Source organism: Bos javanicus, chromosome X (genome assembly GCF_032452875.1).
Source record: "Bos javanicus breed banteng chromosome X, ARS-OSU_banteng_1.0, whole genome shotgun sequence".
Taxonomy (NCBI): domain Eukaryota; kingdom Metazoa; phylum Chordata; class Mammalia; order Artiodactyla; family Bovidae; genus Bos; species Bos javanicus.
The window spans coordinates 2,412,809-2,433,126 of NC_083897.1; the positions used below are offsets into that span (position 1 = coordinate 2,412,809).

Here is a 20,318-nt window from a genome sequence, read left to right on the forward strand (position 1 = left end):
TATGAAAATATGATTGTAGCAATATCTACATTAGCTAGTGATGCTTTCTATTGCTTTTCTATTCAGTTTTTCATACTGATCAAGATGATCCTTCATCAAGTGATGATGAAGGAATGCCATACACAAGACCAGTTAAATTCAAAGCAGCACATGGCTTCAAAGGACCTTACGATTTTGATCAGATCAAAGTGGTACAAGATCTTAGTGGTGAACATATGGTAAGCAACCTTTTTATTTTTAAGGATTGATTCTGTTTTCGTTGAGAGAAATAATTTGACTTCTATAAAGCTGATGTCTTCTTATATATATAATTTTGCTAGCCTGAGCCTGAAGAGTGAATTGATATTAATATGATTTAATGAATAAGTAATGCAGAGTCCATCTTTGAATTGTTGTTCAAGAAGTGACTTATAAGTAAACTCTAGGCCTGTATCATTAAGAAAGCTGTGTAAACTTTCTTTTACCAAAGAAAGGTACCAAACTTAAAAGCAATTAAGGGTGATCTGTCACTTTGAACAATGTTTAAAATGTTCCCTCGTATATTTTAAATAATTTATACAAATATTTCAGAAGCTCGGTATATTTTGTGAAGTGAAAGAGCAAAGAGAGAGAGAGAGAGGTACACGTTGTCTTAAAATGTACCAAAGTAGATGTCAAGTTCACAAAGTACATCATAGTTACCCCCTGAAAATGCTAGAAACACAGGGAAGAGTGTAATAAACTCAGAACTGGGTAAGTGATGCTGTGGGTCTTTGACCAGGGAATCTACTTATTTATTTACATTTTTAAATCTAAAAGTTGGCTTATACATATCAGGCAGCAACCAGATTTGAATTTACTTTGGTACTTACAATCTACACATAAAACGTTTGAGTTGTAGAGCATGGGGAACTATATTCAATATCCTGTGATAAACTATAATGGAAAAGAATATGAAAAAGAATACGTATTATGTTTACAACTGAAACACTGTGCTTGCTATATGGCAGAAATTAACACAGCATTGTAAATCAGCTACACTTCAATAAAATAAAAGTTTATGAAACGAGTCGCCAGTCCAGGTTCGATGCACGATACTGGATGCTTGGGGCTGGTGTACTGGGACGACCCAGAGGGAGGGTATGGGGAAGGAGGAGGGAGGAGGGTTCAGGATGGGGAGCACGGGTATACCTGTGGCGGATTCATTTTGATGTTTGGCAAAACTAATACAATATTGTAAAGTTTAAAAATAAAATAAAATTTAAAAAAAGCTTGAGTTGTTTATAGTAAGTTCCTTAAGGAATCTGATGAATTTCCTTGTACTGTATTGAGTCTTTTTCAGTATTTCTAGTTTTAAGTTAAAATCTCATGGCAATAAGCTCCAAATGACAAATTTCTTAACATTTTTGTGGGAATTTTGTGGAAATGAATATTCCATTAAATAAACTGTTACCTCTAACTTGGATGATCTTTTTGATCTGCATAGATGTATGTTATCAATTTAATAGTGGTTATAAGATTATTTGGGATTTGGCCTTTCCATTTTAAGGATTCACATTCTTTATTGCTTTCCCCCACATACCTCCCCACTCTTTTCAGTACTGTCTGTCTGAGAATTTTAGCAATATGCTACAAAACTTTTTTCTGGGGAGAAAAACAGAATGAGACCACACCATTCCAACACTTCCAAATGCCCAGTGCTGTGAGGGTTACTGCTAAGGTGCACCTTATTCTTCCCTCAGCCCTTGTCAGGAGTTGTTATTGCTATTCTCACGGCTGTGCCCCCTTCTATTCCACTTGCTGTCATGTTCAGCTAGGAGACTAAGACCCCAGACTAGGCTTTGTACTTTTGCAGTGAAGATTTCTGGCCACCTCAGATTTCCCATTTCCATTAATATGTGGACAATATATGGGTCTTGAAGATGTTAGTTTACATTATAGAAAACTGTAGCTCAGCTGTCTTTCCCCCTGTCTTCTAAAGGCCCCTTTTGTGGTATTATAGCACCACTGGACTGTTAGCTTTAAATGGTGCTAGTAATGTGAGCATTATTTTAGTATACAATAAGTCCCCTACATACAAACCTTCAACCTGCTAACTTTCAAAGATGCAAACCTGCGTTCGCATGTCCAATCATGTAAGCTAGTTCGCGTGTCTGGCATACATGGTCACATGTGTGCATCCTCTTCAGGTGGTTGTGCTTTTGTGTACTTTACAGTACTGTATAGAGTACAGTAGTACAGTATCCTTATTTCAAGCCCAGGATGTCTGGAAGCAAGTATAAAAGCAGTGGTGATATAGGTGGTACTACTGTACTGTTCAAGGTACTGTACTGTAAGATTAAAAATGTCTTAATTTTTTGTGTTTGTATATTATTTGAAAAGTATCATAAATGTATTACAGTACAGTACTATATAGCCGATTGTGTTAGTTGGGTATACCTAAGCTAACTTTGTTGGACTTAAGAACAAATTGGATTTATGAAGGCACTTTTGGAATGGAAATTGTTCATATTCAGGGACTTTATGTATCATTTGGCATACAACTTATAAGGGGTTTTTTTGGCTGAAAAATAATGTCTCAACTTTTGAACTTTGAACCTTCCTTTGTTTTCACAGGGAGCTGTGTGGACCATGAAATTTTCTCACTGTGGCAGATTACTTGCCTCTGCTGGACAAGACAATGTAGTGAGAATATGGGCTTTAAAAAATGCTTTTGACTATTTCAACAATATGCGAATGAAATACAATACAGAAGGTATTTTTCCTTTATTGGCAGGGTTTAAAAAATCCTGACACATCTGGCATTTTTACATTTTAGGTATAATAATGCCCTCTTATCTGGCAATCATTTGCAGCAACCACTATTTTCCATATAAGCCACAAACCTAAAAATAAGACAGAAGTCAACAGCAAAAAGCATCTAAACCCAGTGGGAAAAACTACCACAAAGTTTTTTACTTTATCTCTTATCAGGTATACTGCAGAGTTAAATTTATGAACTATCGAGGACAAGGTTGTTTGGATTCCCCTGGTAACTTTCAGGTCTATCCTAGGTTAAAAGGAAATGTGTGATTAATCTAGAAAAAGAATGAGAATAATACATACATCTAATAAGTAAAGAATGATTAAGGAAACATAAGCCATGGAAAGTAAATGTGATTTGTCAATACATCAAAGAGTATATGAAACTAGGTTAAATGGAAAAGAGAAACCCCAGAATATGATGTGTATACACACGATTATAGCTGTGTAAAATATTTCTGTATTATGTTATCAGCAAAGTGTTTATAATTGATGTTTTAGGTGCTGTAAGTGTATAGGATTCTTTTCTTGTAATTATTGTCGTTATTTAACTGCAGTACACTTTCACCACAAACCTCTTGCTATCCAATCATCCAAGACTGAATACATGAAGTTAAGATATGGGAGAAAGAAGAATAGAGGTGACCATGGGCAGGAGTATAGAATATAGTGCCAGTAGTAGTTTGAGGAACATAGAAATCTAGGGAGAGCCACTAAACTGGCCAGCGGGGCCCATATACTTTAGTAGCCCCATGAGGTTGTTTGCAATATAACAACATAATTTGAGATCATAATGAGTTGACAAAAAGTAAAGCTGTTTATTATAGATTTCTTTTATTTCCCTGCCTAGAGCAGAAAGACTATTTTCAGTGGCCATTGAGATTTCTTGCCTGGAAAATCCCATGGACAGAGGAGCCTGGTAGGCCGCAGTCCATGCGGTCGCAAAGAGTCAGACACGACTGAGTGACTTCACTTTCACTTTTCCCTTTCATGCATTGGAGAAGGAAATGGCAACCCACTCCAGTGTTCTTGCCTGGAGAATCCCAGGGGATTCACCAGCCCAGCCTGATGGGCTGCCGTCTATGGGGTCGCACAGAGTCAGACACGACTGAAGCGACTTAGCAACAACAACAACAACAATTGAGATTTAACCCAGCCCAGACACTTTTTACCCCTTTATTGTTCATCTTGCTGATTGTTCTGATTGACAAGAATGTCTTCACAATGAATAATGAGGATATAACAATATTTTATTAAATTGGACATGTGGTTAAGCCGATTTATAAAGATTCTATATAAAAATAATAAAAACAAATATTTTGGTGCCTAAGAGTTAATGCTTTGCTTGTTTAGAAAAATACATTTTTCTAAAATGATGCATTCTATGACTTTTAATTAGGTGTTATTGTGTTATTATTTGTGATTGATGTTTTCTGTGTGTGTGTATATACAGTTGTATATACATACATGCCTTTTTACAATTACTATGTCGTTTTAGGACGTGTGTCCCCATCACCTTCTCAGGAAAGTCTAAATTCATCAAAATCTGATACAGATACAGGGGTATGTTCATTATTTTATGGTTACTATTGTTACATGCTATGATTTTTTTTTAACCATAAAGTACCTTATTGTTTATCAGATATAACAGATTCATGAAAGTAGTTAAAATTGAGATGCATTAGAAATGAGAATTCTTTCTGTTAGAATTAGTAAATGAAAAATTGTGATGGTTAAGGGTTGTCAGACAGTATCTAATATTACTCAAGCTACCATACTAATGTAAATCTAAACAAAAGAAATTCCCTCTCCTCAAATCCATGTGAGATACTTTATTTAAAAATTTTCTCCTATTTTTTGCCCACACCACACAGCATGTGAGATCTTAGTTCCCTGACCAGGGATTGAACCTGTTCCCCCTTCAGTGGAAGCACAGTGTCTTAGACACTGGCCCACCAGGGAAGTCCCTAGATATTTTTAAAATGATAAAAGTAACGGATACCTGAATAAGAAATAACTAAGAAAAGAAAGAAAGATACTGAAATATCTTAATTTTTCCATCTTCTTGGTTTAGTAAATGCTTTATCCCAGTGTCAGGTAGTTTAAAATATCTTAATGATTTTCATTTGGTCTCAGAGCTGGAAAGTTAAATATAACCAGTTTTAAACCTAAAAAGCAGAATGCAAAATATTCTAAGCTGTCCCCTGTGATGCTTATGTGTTGAGTGAAGCAAAGGTTATGTAAATACAGAGAACCTAAAATGTTCACCTGCTCAGTAGTATTTTCCTGGGATTTCATTAGCTCTATGGTATTTGACACTAATTTTTCCCTACTCTAAACATTCTCCCCTCAGCTTTCCATGGTTCTCTTCTTCCTTGTTCTCCTCCTATACCCCTGCTGTCTCTTCCTGTTCCACCCCCTTAAGTATTGCTGTTTCTCCTGAGTTTTGTCCTTTGTCCATTCTCAGTTAAGATATTCACTCACTGCTTCCAATCCTGAACTGGCTTTGGCTCTAAAATTCTTGATTTCTTTCAAGAGCTTTATGTTTTTTAAACAACAATGAAATCTTATTGTGCGTGCTGCCCTTTTCACATAACAATATATAAAGGCTCTATCCACCTACATGTTCTTTAAGCACATCAATTTTGAATATCTGTTACATGTTCTACACACTGCTAGATTCAGCAAAATCAAAGGAGACTTATTTTGTGGCCTCGGGGATCTTGCTGACTAGTGAAATAGATATACCTGCAGTTAATAGTATTCGATGGTAATACTCTATCGAAGATACTACACAAATATACAAGTTAGCGTTATGAATCAAGGTATCAGGAAAAGCTCCCTGGAGGCTTTTGAATGAGGAGTAAGACAAGGAAGGAAGGGGAGTATCAGAGCAGATAGCAAGTGCAAAAGCATGGAGGCTGAAACAGCATGGCATGTTAAAGGTACTGCCTGGCTGGACCAAAGGCTGCATGTGTGGGAGTTGTAGGAAAGGTAGACAGGATTGGGATTTTAAGTGGCTTTTTATGTTAAACCAAGGCATGAACTTTATCCTCAAGGTACTGGGGAAGGATGGGCTTTGAGGAGTTTAGATCAGAAGCTGAGTTAAAATGTTTAGATTTTTGTTTTGGAAAGAGCATTCTGGTAGCAGTGTAAAAGACGGATTGGATGGAGGTTCCAGGCTAGAGACAGGGAGACCATTTAAGAGGCTTTCAACTTCATAAATAAATGAGTACTTCAATTATGGTAGATTATGATAGCAATGAGTCTAGAAACCATAAAGAGGAGCTGAATTTGAGAAATATAAAAGAACGAATTGATAACTCATTACCTGGGGCAAAAAAATGAGTAGCATAGGATGATTCCCATGTGTCTGACTTGAGCAGCTGGTTAGATATTAATGATCATTCATGAAAATGTTTTTTATTATTATTTACCCACAACCCTGCTTCTGCTCTTTTGAGCCATCTTTAATGGCATCAACATCCATAAGTTACCTTTTTAACTCAGTTAGAAACACTCTCTTACTCTCTTACTTTTTCTTTCTTACTCACAGGTCAAATTAGTTAAAAATTCTATCCAATCTACCTCTTCCTATGCCCATGGAATCTGTCACCTCATCACTCACATCATCTTGACCCTTGATACTTATTTAGATGCTTGCTGTAGCCTCCTAATTGGGTTTTCTGTCTCTGGTCTCTACTGCCACTAGATTTTTTTTTTTTTTTTTTTTTGCCACACCACAAGGCTTGCGAATGGAACTTGTGGCCCCTGCTTTGGAAGCAAGGAATCCTAACCACTGGACCATCAGGGAATTCCGGACCTGACTATCATTTTGTGATTTTAAATTGTCTAGTGGCTCCTTGTCACCATCCTTCCTGCTATTACCTCTTCTTACCTTTGTAACTCAGTAATAATTTCCCTAGTACCTCTGCATCCTACTTGCTAGGCTAGGTGTAGGTCTGTCCCCTAAACACTCACTTTCATGTCTTCATTCATGTGGTTTGCTTTGCCAGGAATTCCCTTCCTATCCCCTTTCCTTACAGAGGAAAGCCCTACTTATCCTTCAAGATTCAGCCTAAATATCTTATCTTCTCTTATCATTTTCCCTGAGTCATGCAAGCAAAATTGTTCCTCACTTGTGTTCTGATAGTATGTCATATGTACTTTGACATTGATATTACTTACTGTGTCTTCCTTGGCAGTTTGTCCCTCTGGCTAGGCTCAGAACCGGTTGAAGGCAAAAATCTGTGTATCACAGATCTTAGTATCCTTGAACCTAACCCCATGCCTGACTGTAGCAGGCCTAAATCAGTGTTAAATTACCACGTCTATACCTTTCATTCATTCCTATTCCCTTATCTGGATGCCTGTAATCTCCCTTTTTTTCTACTTTAGACTTGCCTGTTCTTCAAGGCCCATTTCCTCCATAAAGCCTTCACTAACTAATGTAGTGGTTAAAATTTTAACTACTTCGCTTTAGGGGAAAAGGATTTGCTTTTATTAATTTAATTCACAGTAAAGTTTCCAGGTCTTGATTACTATTAAAAACAGGGACTATTTGTACCATCTTATATTATCTTATTTTAACAATGCTACTTACAGATTATTAACTACTTCCATTCCTACCCCCTCCCAAACCCCTAAGTAACTCCCAACATTGTTTGAGTAGAAGACCTATTAAATGAGGAGCATAGGGACTTTCCTGGCAGTCCAGTGGTTGGGATGCCACACTTCCACTGTAGGGAGCAGAGGGTTCAGTCCCTGGTTGGGTAACTAAGATCCCATATGCTGTGCGGTGCAGCTGGGTTGTAGGGGGCGGGGGATGGGAAATGAACACAGTAGTTCTTTGACCCAAAAAGTACTGATGCCCTGAAGTACTCAACTCTTTTTTCTGGAGTAGTTGAGTATCATTTATATCTGTTATTTTCAGGCAAAGATTCTTTGGGGTTCCTTTCATGTCTGTCATTCTGTATGGAGACAGTTAAATGAAGCCTCTGTGCCTTTGGAGTTTGATATCTAGTATTATCTTTGAGCCGATTACTTGCTGCAGTGAGGCACAGTAAGCATGGTGGAGTTTATTTCCCTTATATATGTGTTCTTTTTTCTTTTTCCTCATGATAGTGATATCTTATATTTTCTCTCTTTTGAGATATAGACTTACATCTCTTATAGACTCTTGTCTTCTTAGCATCCATGCAAAATAGAGTCCATAAAAGCACTTATTGTACCGTTGGGCACACAGAGTGACATACCCAACATCATTCACCTACTCATTGGTCATGCCATGCCTAGAATTCTGGCTCTTATACTCTGTTTCTATTGATTTCCGAAAGTAGCTCAGTAAACATAAGGAAGAAAGGAAGAGGGGTGTGTTTAGTTTGCTCCATTATGCTCCAGTCATGTAACATTTCTTCTTGACACTAGAAGTTGTAAGTATGATGTTTGCCTAAAAATTAATGTTTTTCTTGGATAAATCTATTTATGTTTGGTGTGCTTGATTAGTGGAATACCAATATGGGTGTTATAGCATTTAATTTCTGCTTAGAATTTTTGAGAATAGATTGTAGGGGAGGAAAAAGTTTCCTCTACTATCTTATGTCCTGTGGCTGGGATCTATGAAATAATCTGACAAAAGACAGATTAAGAGGAGAGACAGTTTATTATGTGTGCATATGGAGGCCTTCCTAGGGAAAGAGTGAAGACCCCAAAAAGCTGTTATACACAGGAGCTTATATATCATTTTAACAAAGAGCAAAGTTAGTGGAAAAGTGACAAGATAAATAAAAAGGAGTTTAGGCTTTTAGGGGCAGTAAATTGTGAGAAGGTAAATCTGTTGGGGAAACTAATGGAAGGTAATGGTTATTTACTAAGATTCTGTTTAGGCAGATAAGATTGATTCTCTCCTTCCTGGTAACGGAGAGGTGAGGGGGAGACACATTCACAAAGGGCATTTTATGCTCTGCTTTCAAGTAGAAGGGAGGAGGGCAGATGTTTTTTCTTGTCTCTGTTTCTTCTCAGTTGCCTTCAGCTCAAAATAATCCTAGGCAAAGGGGCATGTTTTGGGGTGACATTCTGATCCCCTTCAAAATCATTAGAGTCTAAAACTTGGATGAAAGGACTTAACTATAAGAAAGTGAGAGGAAATTTTTGTGAAATTGTACACATGCAGTATTTTATTAAAAATGCACAGTAGTTTATATTTGGTTCAGTCAACAAACAATTATTAAATGTCAAAAATGTGTTAGGCACTAAAAATATAAAGATGCAGTGGATACTTCATGCCAATGAGCAATGTGTGGGAGAAGACAGATATCAACAATGATAATATATGCCCAAAACAGAATTACCATTTTCCTGAGAAAATCACTCCTTTGATGGTCTACATACTTGATATCAGGTTGTTGTTTAATAAATATGTCATCTCCTGAGTTAGAAGCTGTGATCACTTTTCATTCTCTTGTCTCTTTCAGTGTCTACTCATTTACCATATCCTGTCCACCTAATCTCAGAAATGTCTTTGGAATCTGGCCATTCCTATCATTTCCACTGCTACAATCCAGGCCTTTATCTCTTACCTGGACCATTATAGCTGTTCTCCCAGATTCCACTCTTTGATCCACACTGCCAGCAGAATTAGTTTCCTGTAAAACAAATCTGATCATGTTCAGTTCAGTTCATTCGCTCAGTCGTGTCCAACTCTTTGTGATCCCATGAATTGCAGCACACCAGGCCTCCCTGTCCATCACCAACTCCCGGAGTTCACTCAAACTCACGTCCATCGAGTTGGTGATGCCATCCAGCCATCTCATCCTCTGTCGTCCCCTTCTCCTCCTGCCCCCAATCCCTCCCAGCATCAGAGTCTTTTCCAATGAGTCAACTCTTCGCATGAGGTGGCCAAAATACTGGAGTTTCAGCTTTAGCATCATTCCTTCCAAAGCACACCCAGGACTGATCTCCTTTAGGATGGACTGACTGGTTGGATCTCCTTGCAGTCCAAGGGACTCTTAAGAGTCTTCTCCAACACCACAGTTCAAAAGCATCAATTCTTCAGCGCTCAGCTTTCTTCACAGTCCAACTCTCACATCCATTCATGACCACTGGAAAAACCATAGCCTTGACTGGACGGACCTGATCATGTTACTCTACTGTTTAAGCACTCCTTTTGGCTCTCTTTTTTTTCCTATAGGATTGAGTCTACATTCCTTAGATGACTCAGTCTTTCAGAGATCAGCCTGACCTCAGCTCTCACTGTTACTTCCAACCCTTCCCTCTCCCAAACCTTATGTTCTGAGCCACTTGGTTGTTCATGCCCCAACACAAATGTCAGACCCTTTGTTGATTCCGTGTATTTACATATGCTTTTCCCCTTTTGCCTGGGAAATTCATTTAAGACTTTTCTCCTCACTGAAACATTCCTTGCTTCAACTAATTTAATCAGTGCTCCCTCACTGTTCCCATGGTACTTTACCTGTAGTTCTGTTAAAAGCATTTACTATATACTGTATCAATTTATGTAACACCAGCTAACATTTTATGAGCCTTTACTCTGTGCCATGTACTTTACTAAGTACATTTTATGTCTTACTTTACCTCACAGCAATCCTGGTACTGTTGTGAAATACTGTTAAGAACCCTGTTTTACAGATGAAGAAAAGAAGGCTTAGAGATATTGAGTAATATACCAATTTTACACAGTAGGTAGATACAGTACCAGAATTAGAACCCAGCTCTAATCAGTCGTTTGGGCTTCCCTGGTGGCTCAGATTGTAAAGAATCTGCCTACAATGAGAATATCCGGGTTCAATCCCTGGGTCAGAAAGATCCCCTGGAGTAGGGAATGGCTACCCACTCAAGTCTTCTTGCCTGGAGAATCACACGGATAGAGGAGCCTGGAGAGCTACACTCCATGGGGTCAAAAAAAAGCTGGTCATGACTGAACGACTAACACTTTCACTTCTCTCATTTGTCTTTAGATCTAATGCTGTTAACCATTATGCTCCAGTAGTTGGCATCTGAAGGTCTGGTACTGTGTCTTCATTTAGTCAGCAAATACTTATTGGGCATCTGTTGTTGTTCAGTTGCTAAGTCATGTCCGACTCTTTGCAAGCCCATGGACTGCAGCAAGCCAGGCTCCCCTGTCCTTCACTATCTCCCAGAGTTTGCTCAAATTCATATCCATTGAGTTGGTGCTATCTAATCATCTCATCCTCTACTGCCTTCTTCTTTTGTCTTCTGTCTTTCCCAGCATCTTTTCCCAGGAGTTGGCTCTTTGCATCAAGTGGCCAAAATATTGGAGCTTCAGGTTCAGCATCAGTCCTTCTAATGAATATTCAGGGTTGTTCTTTTGGATTGACTGGTTTGATCTCCTTGCTGTCCAAGGGACTCTCAAGAGTCTTAAAACCATAATTCAAAAGCATTAATTATTTGACGCTCAGCCTTCTCTCCAGTCCAACTCTCACATCTTTACATGACTACTGGAAAAACCACGGCTTTGACTATATGGACCTTTACTGGCAAAGTAATGTCTCTGCTTTTTAATATGCTGTCTAGGTTTGTCATAGCTTTCCTTCCAAGGAGCAAGTATCTTTGAATTTCATGGCTGCTGTCACTTTCTTCAGTGATATTGGGAGCCCAAGAAAATAAAATGTGTTGCTGCTTCTACTTTTGCCTCTTCTATTTGCCATGAAGTGATGGGACCAGATGCCATGACCTTAGTTTTTTGAATGTTGAGTTTAAAGCCAGCTTTTTCACTCTCCTCTTTCACCTTCATCAAGAGGCTCTTTAGTTCCTCTTCACTTTCTGCCATAAGGGTGGTGTCATCTTCATATCTGAAGTTATTGATATTTCTCCCAGCAATCTTGATTCCAGCTTGTGATTCATCCAGTCTGGCATTTCACATGATGTACTGTGCGTATAAGTTAACTAAGCAGGGTGACAATATACAGCCTTGTCCTACTCCTTTCCCAATTTGAAACCAGTCTGTTGTTCATGTCTGCTTCTAACTGTTGCTTCTTGACCTGAATACAGGTTTCTCAGGAGGCAGGTAAGGGGTATTCTCATCTCTTGAAGAATTTTCCACAGTTTGTTGTAATCCACGCAGACAAAGGCTTTCACACAGTCAATGAAGCAGATGTTTTTCTGGAACTCCCTTGCTTTCTCTGTGATCCTGTGAATGTTGACAATTTGATCTCAATTCCTCTGCCTTTTCCAAACCCAGCTTGTACATTTGGAAGTTTTTGGTTCACATACTGTTGAAGCCTAGCTGAAGGATTTTGAGCGTAAACTTAGTAGCACGTGAAATGAGCACAACTGTATGGTAGTTTGGCACTGTCCTTCTTTGTGATTGGAATGAAAACTGACCTTTTCCAGTCCTGTGGCCATTGCTGAGTTTTCCAAATTTGCTCACATTTTGAATGCAACACTTTTAACAGCATCACCTTTTAGGATTTTAAATAACTCAACTGGAATGCCATCACCTTCACTAGCTTTGTTCATAGTAATGCTTCCTAAGGCCCCCTTGATTTCACACTCCAGGATGTTTGGCTCTAGGTGAGTGCCCACACCATCATGGTTATCCAGGTCCTTAAGACCTTTTTTGTATAGTTCTGTGTATTCTTGCCACCTGTTCTTTGTCTCTTTTGCCTCTGTTTGGTCATTACATTTCCTGTCCTTTATTTGCCCATCCTTGCATGAAATGTTCCTTTGGTATCTCCAGTTTTCTTGACGAGGTCTCTAGTCTTTCCCATTCTGTTGTTTTCCTCTACTTTTTTGTACTTTCATTGAAGAAGGCCTGTTATCTCTCCTTGCTATTCTCTGGAATGCTTCATTCAGTTGGGTATATTTTTCCTTTACTCCCTTGCCTTTCACCTCCCAGCTATCTGTAAAGCCTCCTCAGACAACCTCTTTACCTACTTGTATTTCTTTTCCTTGGTGATTGTTTTGGTCACTGCCTACTGTACAGTGTTATGAACCTCTGTTCATAGTTGTTTAGGCACTCTGTGTACCAGATCTAGTCCCTTGAATCTGTTTGTCACTTCCACTATATAATCATTAGGGATTTGATTTAGGTCATATCTGAATGACCTAATGGTTTTCCCTAATTTCTTCAGTTAAGCCTGAATTTTGCAATAAGGAGCTCATGATCTGAGCCACAGTCAGCTCTAAATCTTCTTTTTGCTGACTGTGTAGAGCGTCTCCATCTTTGGCTGCAAAGAATGTAATCAGTCTGTTTTCAGTATTGACCATTGGGTGATGTCCATGTGTAGAGTCGTCTCTTGTGTTGTTGGAAGAGTATGTTTGCTATGACCAGTGTGTTCTCTTGACAAAATTCTGTTAACCTTTGCCCTGCTTCATTTTGTACACCAAGGCCAAACTTGGCTGTTACTCCAGGTATCTCTTGACTTCCTGCTTTTGCATTCCAATTCCCTATGATGAAAAGGACATATTTTTTTTTTTTTTTTTTTTTTTTAGATGTTGGTTCTAAAAGGGCTTGTAGGTCTTCATAAAACTGGTCAACTTCAGCTTCTTCAACATCAGTGGTTGGGGCATAGACTTGGATTCCTGTGATGTTGAGTGGTTTGCCTTAGAAATGAACTGAGATCATTCTGTCATTTTTGAGATTGCACCCAAGTACTACATCTCAAACTCTTTGTTGACCATGATGGCTACTCCATTTCTTCTATGGGATTCTTGCCTACAGTAGTAGATATAATGGCCATCTGAATTAAATTGGCCCATTCCCATTCACTTTTGTTCACTGATTACTAAGATATTGATGTTCACTCTTGCTATCTCCTGCTTGATCACATCCAATTTACCTTGATTCATGAACCTAACATTCTAGCTTCTTACACACTATTTTTCTTTACAGCATTGAACTTTACTTTCACCACGAGGCACATCGACAACTGAACATCATTTCCACTTTGGCCCAGCCACTTCTTTCTTTCTGGAGCTATTAGTAATTGCCCAGAGAAGGCAATGGCACCCCACTCCAGTACTCTTGCCTGGAAAATCCCATGGACAGAGGAGCGTGGTGGGCTGCAGTCCATGGGGTCGCGAAGAGTCGGACATGACTGAGCGACTTCACTTTCACTTTTCACTTTCATGCATTGGAGAAGGAAATGGCAACCCACTCCAGCGTTCTTGCCTCGAGAATCCCAGGGACAGGGGAGCCTGGTGGGCTGCCGTCTATGGGGTCGCACAGAGTTAGACACGACTGAAGCAACTTAGCACCAGCAGCAGCAGTAATTGCCCTCCACTCTTCCCAGTAGCATATTGGACACCTTCTGACCTGCAGGGAGGTGGGGGGAGGCACTCATCTTTTGGTGTCATATCTTTCTATCTTTTCATACTGTTTCTATTAATGGGGTTCTCACACCAAGAACACTGGAGTGGTTTGCCATTCCCTCCTCCAGTGGACCACATTCTGTCAGAACTCTCTACTATGACCCGTCTTTCTTGGGTGACCCTGCACAGCATGGCTCAGAGCTTCATTGAGTTATGCAAGCCCCTTCTCCATGACAAGGCTATGATCCATGAAGGCTGGGGATATAGTAGTGAATAAAAGAAAGCAAAAAAATCTGTTTTTATGAAACTTACTCTCGTGGTTGAAGACAGAGAAACAAAACAAGTAAATTTTGTAATATATTAGAAGGTGAAAGTTTCATGGAAAAAAAATAAAACCAAGTGGGGTGATGGGAGGTAAATACAGTGGACAAGCAAAGCTTCATTGAGAAGTTGTCATTTGAGGAAAACTTGAAGGAGGTGAGAGAGGGATCATCTATCTGGCTACGTGGAGGAGAAGAACATTCCAGGTAGAGGGAACAGCAGCATGTGAAACAGTGAAAAGGCAGGAGTTCTGGTATGTTCAGTAATTATAGCATTGAGGCCTGGGTAGTTGGAGCAAGTGAGCAAGAGAAAAGTAGTGGAAAATGAAGTCATGGAGGTACAGATGGGGCAGCCATAATATGTAGGCCACTGCAAGGACTTTGGCTTTTACTCTGAGAAAGAAGCCGATGCAGAGTTTTTGAACAGAGAATGACATAGTCTGACATATTTTAAAAGGCTTATTCTGACTTAAATACTGAGAATAGATTGTATGTAGATTTGAAATATTTATTTTGGCATTCAAGTTATATACCATACCTGGTATATAGTAAGTGTTAATAAATATCAAAATGTTAACAAATTTTCAAAGCAATCTAACTTTAAAATGACATTTTTATATAATCAGGATGTTTAGATATAAATTAGATATTAGATGATACAAATGGTATTTTTAGGTATGATAATGTAATGATAATTATATTTAAAAGAGAGATTGTTAGTTAGAGATACGTATAGAATATTTACTGATAAAATGATGTTTAGATCTTACTGCTCCAGCAAAAAAAAGCAAATACATAAAAGTGGGAAGATTGATAAAACAAGATGAATAAAATGTTGATAATCATTAAAGAAGGCGATGGATGCATGGAGTTTATTTTACTGTATATTATTTTATCTACTTCTGTGTATATTTGGAATATTCATAATAAGGTTTAATATATACATTATATTTACATAGAGAGAAAAATATCTCTCTACATATATATATATCTATTCAGAGAGATATAGATAAAATATATAAGATTTCATTTGGTAATTCTGCCTTTTAAAATATATCATAAAGAAATAATCATATATGCCCAAAGATTTAAGTAAAAGGATTTTTGTTTTCAAAATAGCTAAAATTTCAACAAATGAAATTTTTATGGTTGGAAAATAAAAACTGTGGTATAATCTATACAGTGTAATAGATTATTATGTTGCAGTCCTTAAATTCTTTTCAAAGATTATTTAATGCCATTAAAAAATATCCTAAATGTATAGTGAAAAGAGCAGAATGAAAAGTTAGATATATTATCCCAATCTTGACTAAAAATATCTATAAATATTTATAGATTTTAAAATTTAAAGGAAATATAAATTGTAACTAGTAGTTACCTCTAAGTGATAGGGTTTTAGGTCATTTTTATTTGATTCTTTATATTTCTCTGTATTTCTAAAATTTTCTTCAGTAAATTTACCTGATTTTATTAGGACTACAGGAGAAGGTCCCCAGCAGGGGCCCAGGCACCCAGTTTTTGTGGAGAAGGAAATGGCAACCCACTTCAGTATTCTTGCCTGGAGAATTCCGTGGACAGAGGAACCTGGCAGGCTACAGTCCATGGGGTCGCAAAAAATTAGACACGACTGAGCGACTAACACACATGTACACGTTAAGACTACAGAAGATACTATACAAATCTCCGGTTTAAGCCTTTTGAAACTTCTGTTAGGATAAACAAATAATAAAATGGGGATAAAGATTCATGTTCCAGGACGTTTGTTTGTTTTGTTTTTTTTTTCCAGGACGTTTGTTGATTTGCTGTTTATTTCACAAAAAGTTGAAAATGTCTAAATTACCAACAAATTGGAAATGATTAAATTATGATACATCCATATGCAACTAGTAGGTGTTTCCAAAGAGTGAAATATGGAAGGTGCTCATGTAAAATAAAAGGAAGATACTGAACCACATGTTGTTTAGTTGCTCAGTCTTGTCCAACTCTCTTGGGACCCCATGGACTTCAGCCCACCAAGGTGCCTCTGTCCATGGGATTTCCCAGGCAAGAATACGGGAGTGGGTTGCCATTTCCTTCTCCAGGGGATCTTTCTGACCCAGGGATCAAACCCACGTCTCCTGGATTCGCAGGAAGGTTCTTTATCACTGAGCCAACAGGGAAGCCCAAGTCATGTGTACAATATGATTGCAATTATATTTTTAAAAAATGAAAGATTAAAGATGGCCAACTTAGTTTTTCTACTTTCTATGCTTTCTGATTTGTGTATACTGAGTATGTATTACTTTATAATCAAAAATACATGAAGTATTTAAAAAATATGTAGAATACAAGGGAAAGAAAATGGCTGTTTTTTTAACTTTATATTGGAGTATAGTTGATTAACAATGTTGTGATAGGTTCAGGTATACAGCAAAGTGATTCAGATATACATGAAAGAAAATGGATGTTTAAGGAGAAAAAAAGAGACCTGGAATCATGGCTAGGGGCAGTACACTAAGGAGTTAGTTAAATGAAAAGGATTATTAAACATAAAGTTGAATTTGATGTAACAGGGCAAGAAGCCTGTTTTGTTTTGTGTCTTCCCCTGGTGCTCGCTAATCTGACAGTAAAATTAGAGGAAGTAGCTGTAGTCATTCAGCATTAGGAGTGTTTGGCAAAGGGTCAGGGCATTGATATTGTTGGTCTCCCTCCACAGTGGATGTGAGGATGTTTTTATAACCTGTAAAATTGTTAACAGCTGGCAGGAGTAGTTTCTTTCTGTCCTCATGGCCACCATCCTATTTAAGCCCTCATTACTCTTAAACTTACTGACTGCTCTTCCTACCCCAACTCTCTTTCCAAACCACCTTTTATGTTATTACCCAGAATTCTCTTTCTAAAGTCCCAGTCAGATCATGTTATTTTTTTCTTTTCAGAAACTTGTCTTGGTTCCCCGTATCCTTAGAATGTCTGAAATTTTAAACTGCAAATCCAGGGGTCTTTATGATCTGGTCTCAAAGTACCTTTCTGTCCTAATCCCCTACTTTTTTGCATACAAGTTTTTCTCCCTCCTCATTATCCTACCTACCCTTCCCTAAATATACAAGTCTTAGCTAACCTGTATTTTTGCTCAAGCAACATCCTCTAAAACATACGAGGACCAACCTCTGGACTTACAGTTACATGCTTTGGTTCTGCTGTTTACAGGTGGCTGTGTGACTTTTAATATATTATTTTTACCTCTTTGAGCCTCAATTTTTTGTTAATTCTTCATCTTCATAATGGTAATACCTACCTCACAGAGTTGTTGGGATTCACTCAGATAATAAATACAAAAGCATATTGCAAACTAAATGCATGGCAAACATGCATGGCATTATTTTCTACCCACCTCTACCTGTCAGGATGCTTTTGACTTCAAATAACAGAAATTCAACTGAAAGTGTCTTAAACAATAAGGCAGCCAGTCTGGAAGTAAGGCAGCTCCAGAGTTAGTTAATTCAGCAGCTCAGTTACATCATCAGAGACAGAAAGTCCTTCCATCCTCCTGCTTTGCTGTTCATTATCTGTTCTTCTCTTTAACTTGGTCCCCTCATGGTAGTAAGATGACTGCTACTGTCTTGGTGACTTACTGTCACATACAGACAGCAGTGTTCAGAGGCAGAAAAGAGGAAGGTCCCTTTAGAATACTCCTTTTTAAGAGTGAGGAAATCTTTCTAGAAGCCTCTCTATCTCCTCATCTGCAAACAACCTGCCCTCATGTTTTATTGATGAAAATTCTACCATATGCTTATGCCTAAACCAATCATTGGTGGAAAAGAGAGTGAGCTCATTTTAATTAGCTTAAACCAATCGTGATCAGTTCAGTTGCTCAGTCATGTCCAACTCTTTACGACCAAATAAACCACAGCACACCAGGCCTCCCTGTCCCTCACCAACTCCCGGAGTCCACCCAAACCCATATCCATTGAGTTGATGATGCCATCCAACCATCTTATCCTCTCCCGTCCCCTTCTCCTCCTGCCCTCAATCTTTCCCAGCATCAGGGTCTTTTCCAATGAGTCAGCTCTTCACATCAGGTGGCCAAAGTATTGGAGTTTCAGCTTCAACATCAGTCCTTCTAGTGAACACCCAGGACTGATCTCCTGTAGGATGGACTGATTGGAACTCCTTGCAGTCCAAGGGACTCTCAAGAGTCTTCTCCAACACCACAGTTCAAAAGCATCAATTCTTCAGTGTTCAGCTTTCTTTATAGTCCAACTCTCACATCCATACATGATCACTGGAAAAACCATAGCTGTGACTAGATGGACCTTTGTTGACAAAGTAATGTCTCTGCTTTTTAATATGTTGTCTAGGTTGGTCATAACTTTGCTTCCAAGGAATAAGCATCTTTTAATTTCATGGCTGCAATCACCATCTGCAGTGATTTTGGAGCCCAGAAAAATAAAGTCAGCCACTGTTTCACTGTTTCCCCATCTATTTCCCATGAAGTGATGGGACCGGATGCCATGATCTTAGTTTTCTGAGTGTTGAGCTTTAAAGCTAACTTTTTCACTCTCCTCTTTCACTTTTATCAAAAGGCTCTTTAGTTCCTCTTCACTTTCTGCCATAAGGGTGGTGTCATCTGCATATCTGAGGATATTGATATTTCTCCCGGCAATCTTGATTCTAGCTTGTGCTTCATCCAGCCCAGCGTTTCTCATGATATACTCTGCATATAAGTTAAATTTAAATAGGGTGACAATATACAGCCTTGACGTACTCCTTTTCCTATTTGGAACCAGTCTGTGGTTCCATGTCCAGTTCTAACTGTTGCTTCCTGACCTGCATATAGGTTACTCAAGAGGCAGGTCAAGTGGTCTGGGATTCCCATCTCTTTCAGAATTTTCCACAGTTTATTGTGATCCACACAGTCAAAGGCTTTGGCATAGTCAATAAAGAAGAAATAGATGTTTTTCTGGAACTCTCTTGCTTTTTCACTGATCCAGTGGATGTTGGCAATTTGATCTCTGGTTCCTCTGCCTTTTCTAAAACCAGCTTGAACATCTGGAAGTTCACGGTTCACATATTGCTGAAGCCTGGCTTGGAGAATTTTAAGCATCACTTTACTAGCGTGTGAGATGAGTGCAATTGTGCCGCAGTTTGAGCATTCTTTGGCATTGCCTTTCTTTGGGATTGGAATGAAAACTGACCTTTTCCAGTCCTGTGGCCACTGCTGAGTTTTCCAAATTTGCTGGCATGTTGAGTGCAGCACTTTCACAGCATCGTCTTTCAGGATTTGAAATAGCTCAACTGGAATTCCATCACCTCCACTAGCTTTGTTCATAGTGATGCTTCCTAAGGCCCACTTGACTTCACGTTCCAGGATGTCTGGCTCTAGGTGAGTGATCACACCATCGTGATTATCTGGGTCATGAAGATATTTTTTTTACCGTTCTTCTGTGTATTCTTGCCACCTCTTCTTAATATCTTCTGCTTCTGTTAGGTCCCTACCATTTCTGTCCTTTATTAAGCCCGTGATCATCCCCTGGTATTTGCTCCCATCTCTCCTAAAGGAACAGATGCTAAAAAAAAAAAAAAGTGAGAGCTTTGTTAGAGAGGGAAAGATTGCAATAGCACAATGTTTTTAAGGATGATCCTGGTTTATTAGGACAAGGAGGTGAGGAAGTAGTAAGTAGTAGATTCAACATAAAGAAGAGTTGGGTTTTAGTGGGTCAAAATTTCAGTTAAACATCATACAAAACGAAGAGAAAACAAATAGGGAGGAAAGAGTATGAAGCTTTTGTTTTTCTAGTTTTAACATTTGTTTTCATGTCTAAATAGGTATGCAGTGGAACTGACGAAGACCCTGATGATAAAAATGCACCATTTCGACAACGGCCATTTTGCAAATATAAAGGACATACTGCTGATCTCCTTGATCTTTCCTGGTCTAAAGTAAGA

The 20,318-nt window shown here is 38.4% G+C and overlaps 1 protein-coding gene across 1 annotated transcript in view; it reads left to right on the forward strand.

Annotated features, from left to right (window-relative positions):
* WDR44 (WD repeat domain 44) overlaps positions 1-20,318 on the forward strand; it is a 93,512-nt gene that overhangs the window by 59,498 nt on the left and 13,696 nt on the right. Inside the window, exons 10-13 of the mRNA XM_061408323.1 lie at positions 67-218; positions 2,596-2,734; positions 4,280-4,344; positions 20,199-20,312. Of these exons, the coding sequence (XP_061264307.1) occupies positions 67-218; positions 2,596-2,734; positions 4,280-4,344; positions 20,199-20,312 (470 nt within the window). The remainder of the gene's footprint in view (positions 1-66; positions 219-2,595; positions 2,735-4,279; positions 4,345-20,198; positions 20,313-20,318) is intronic.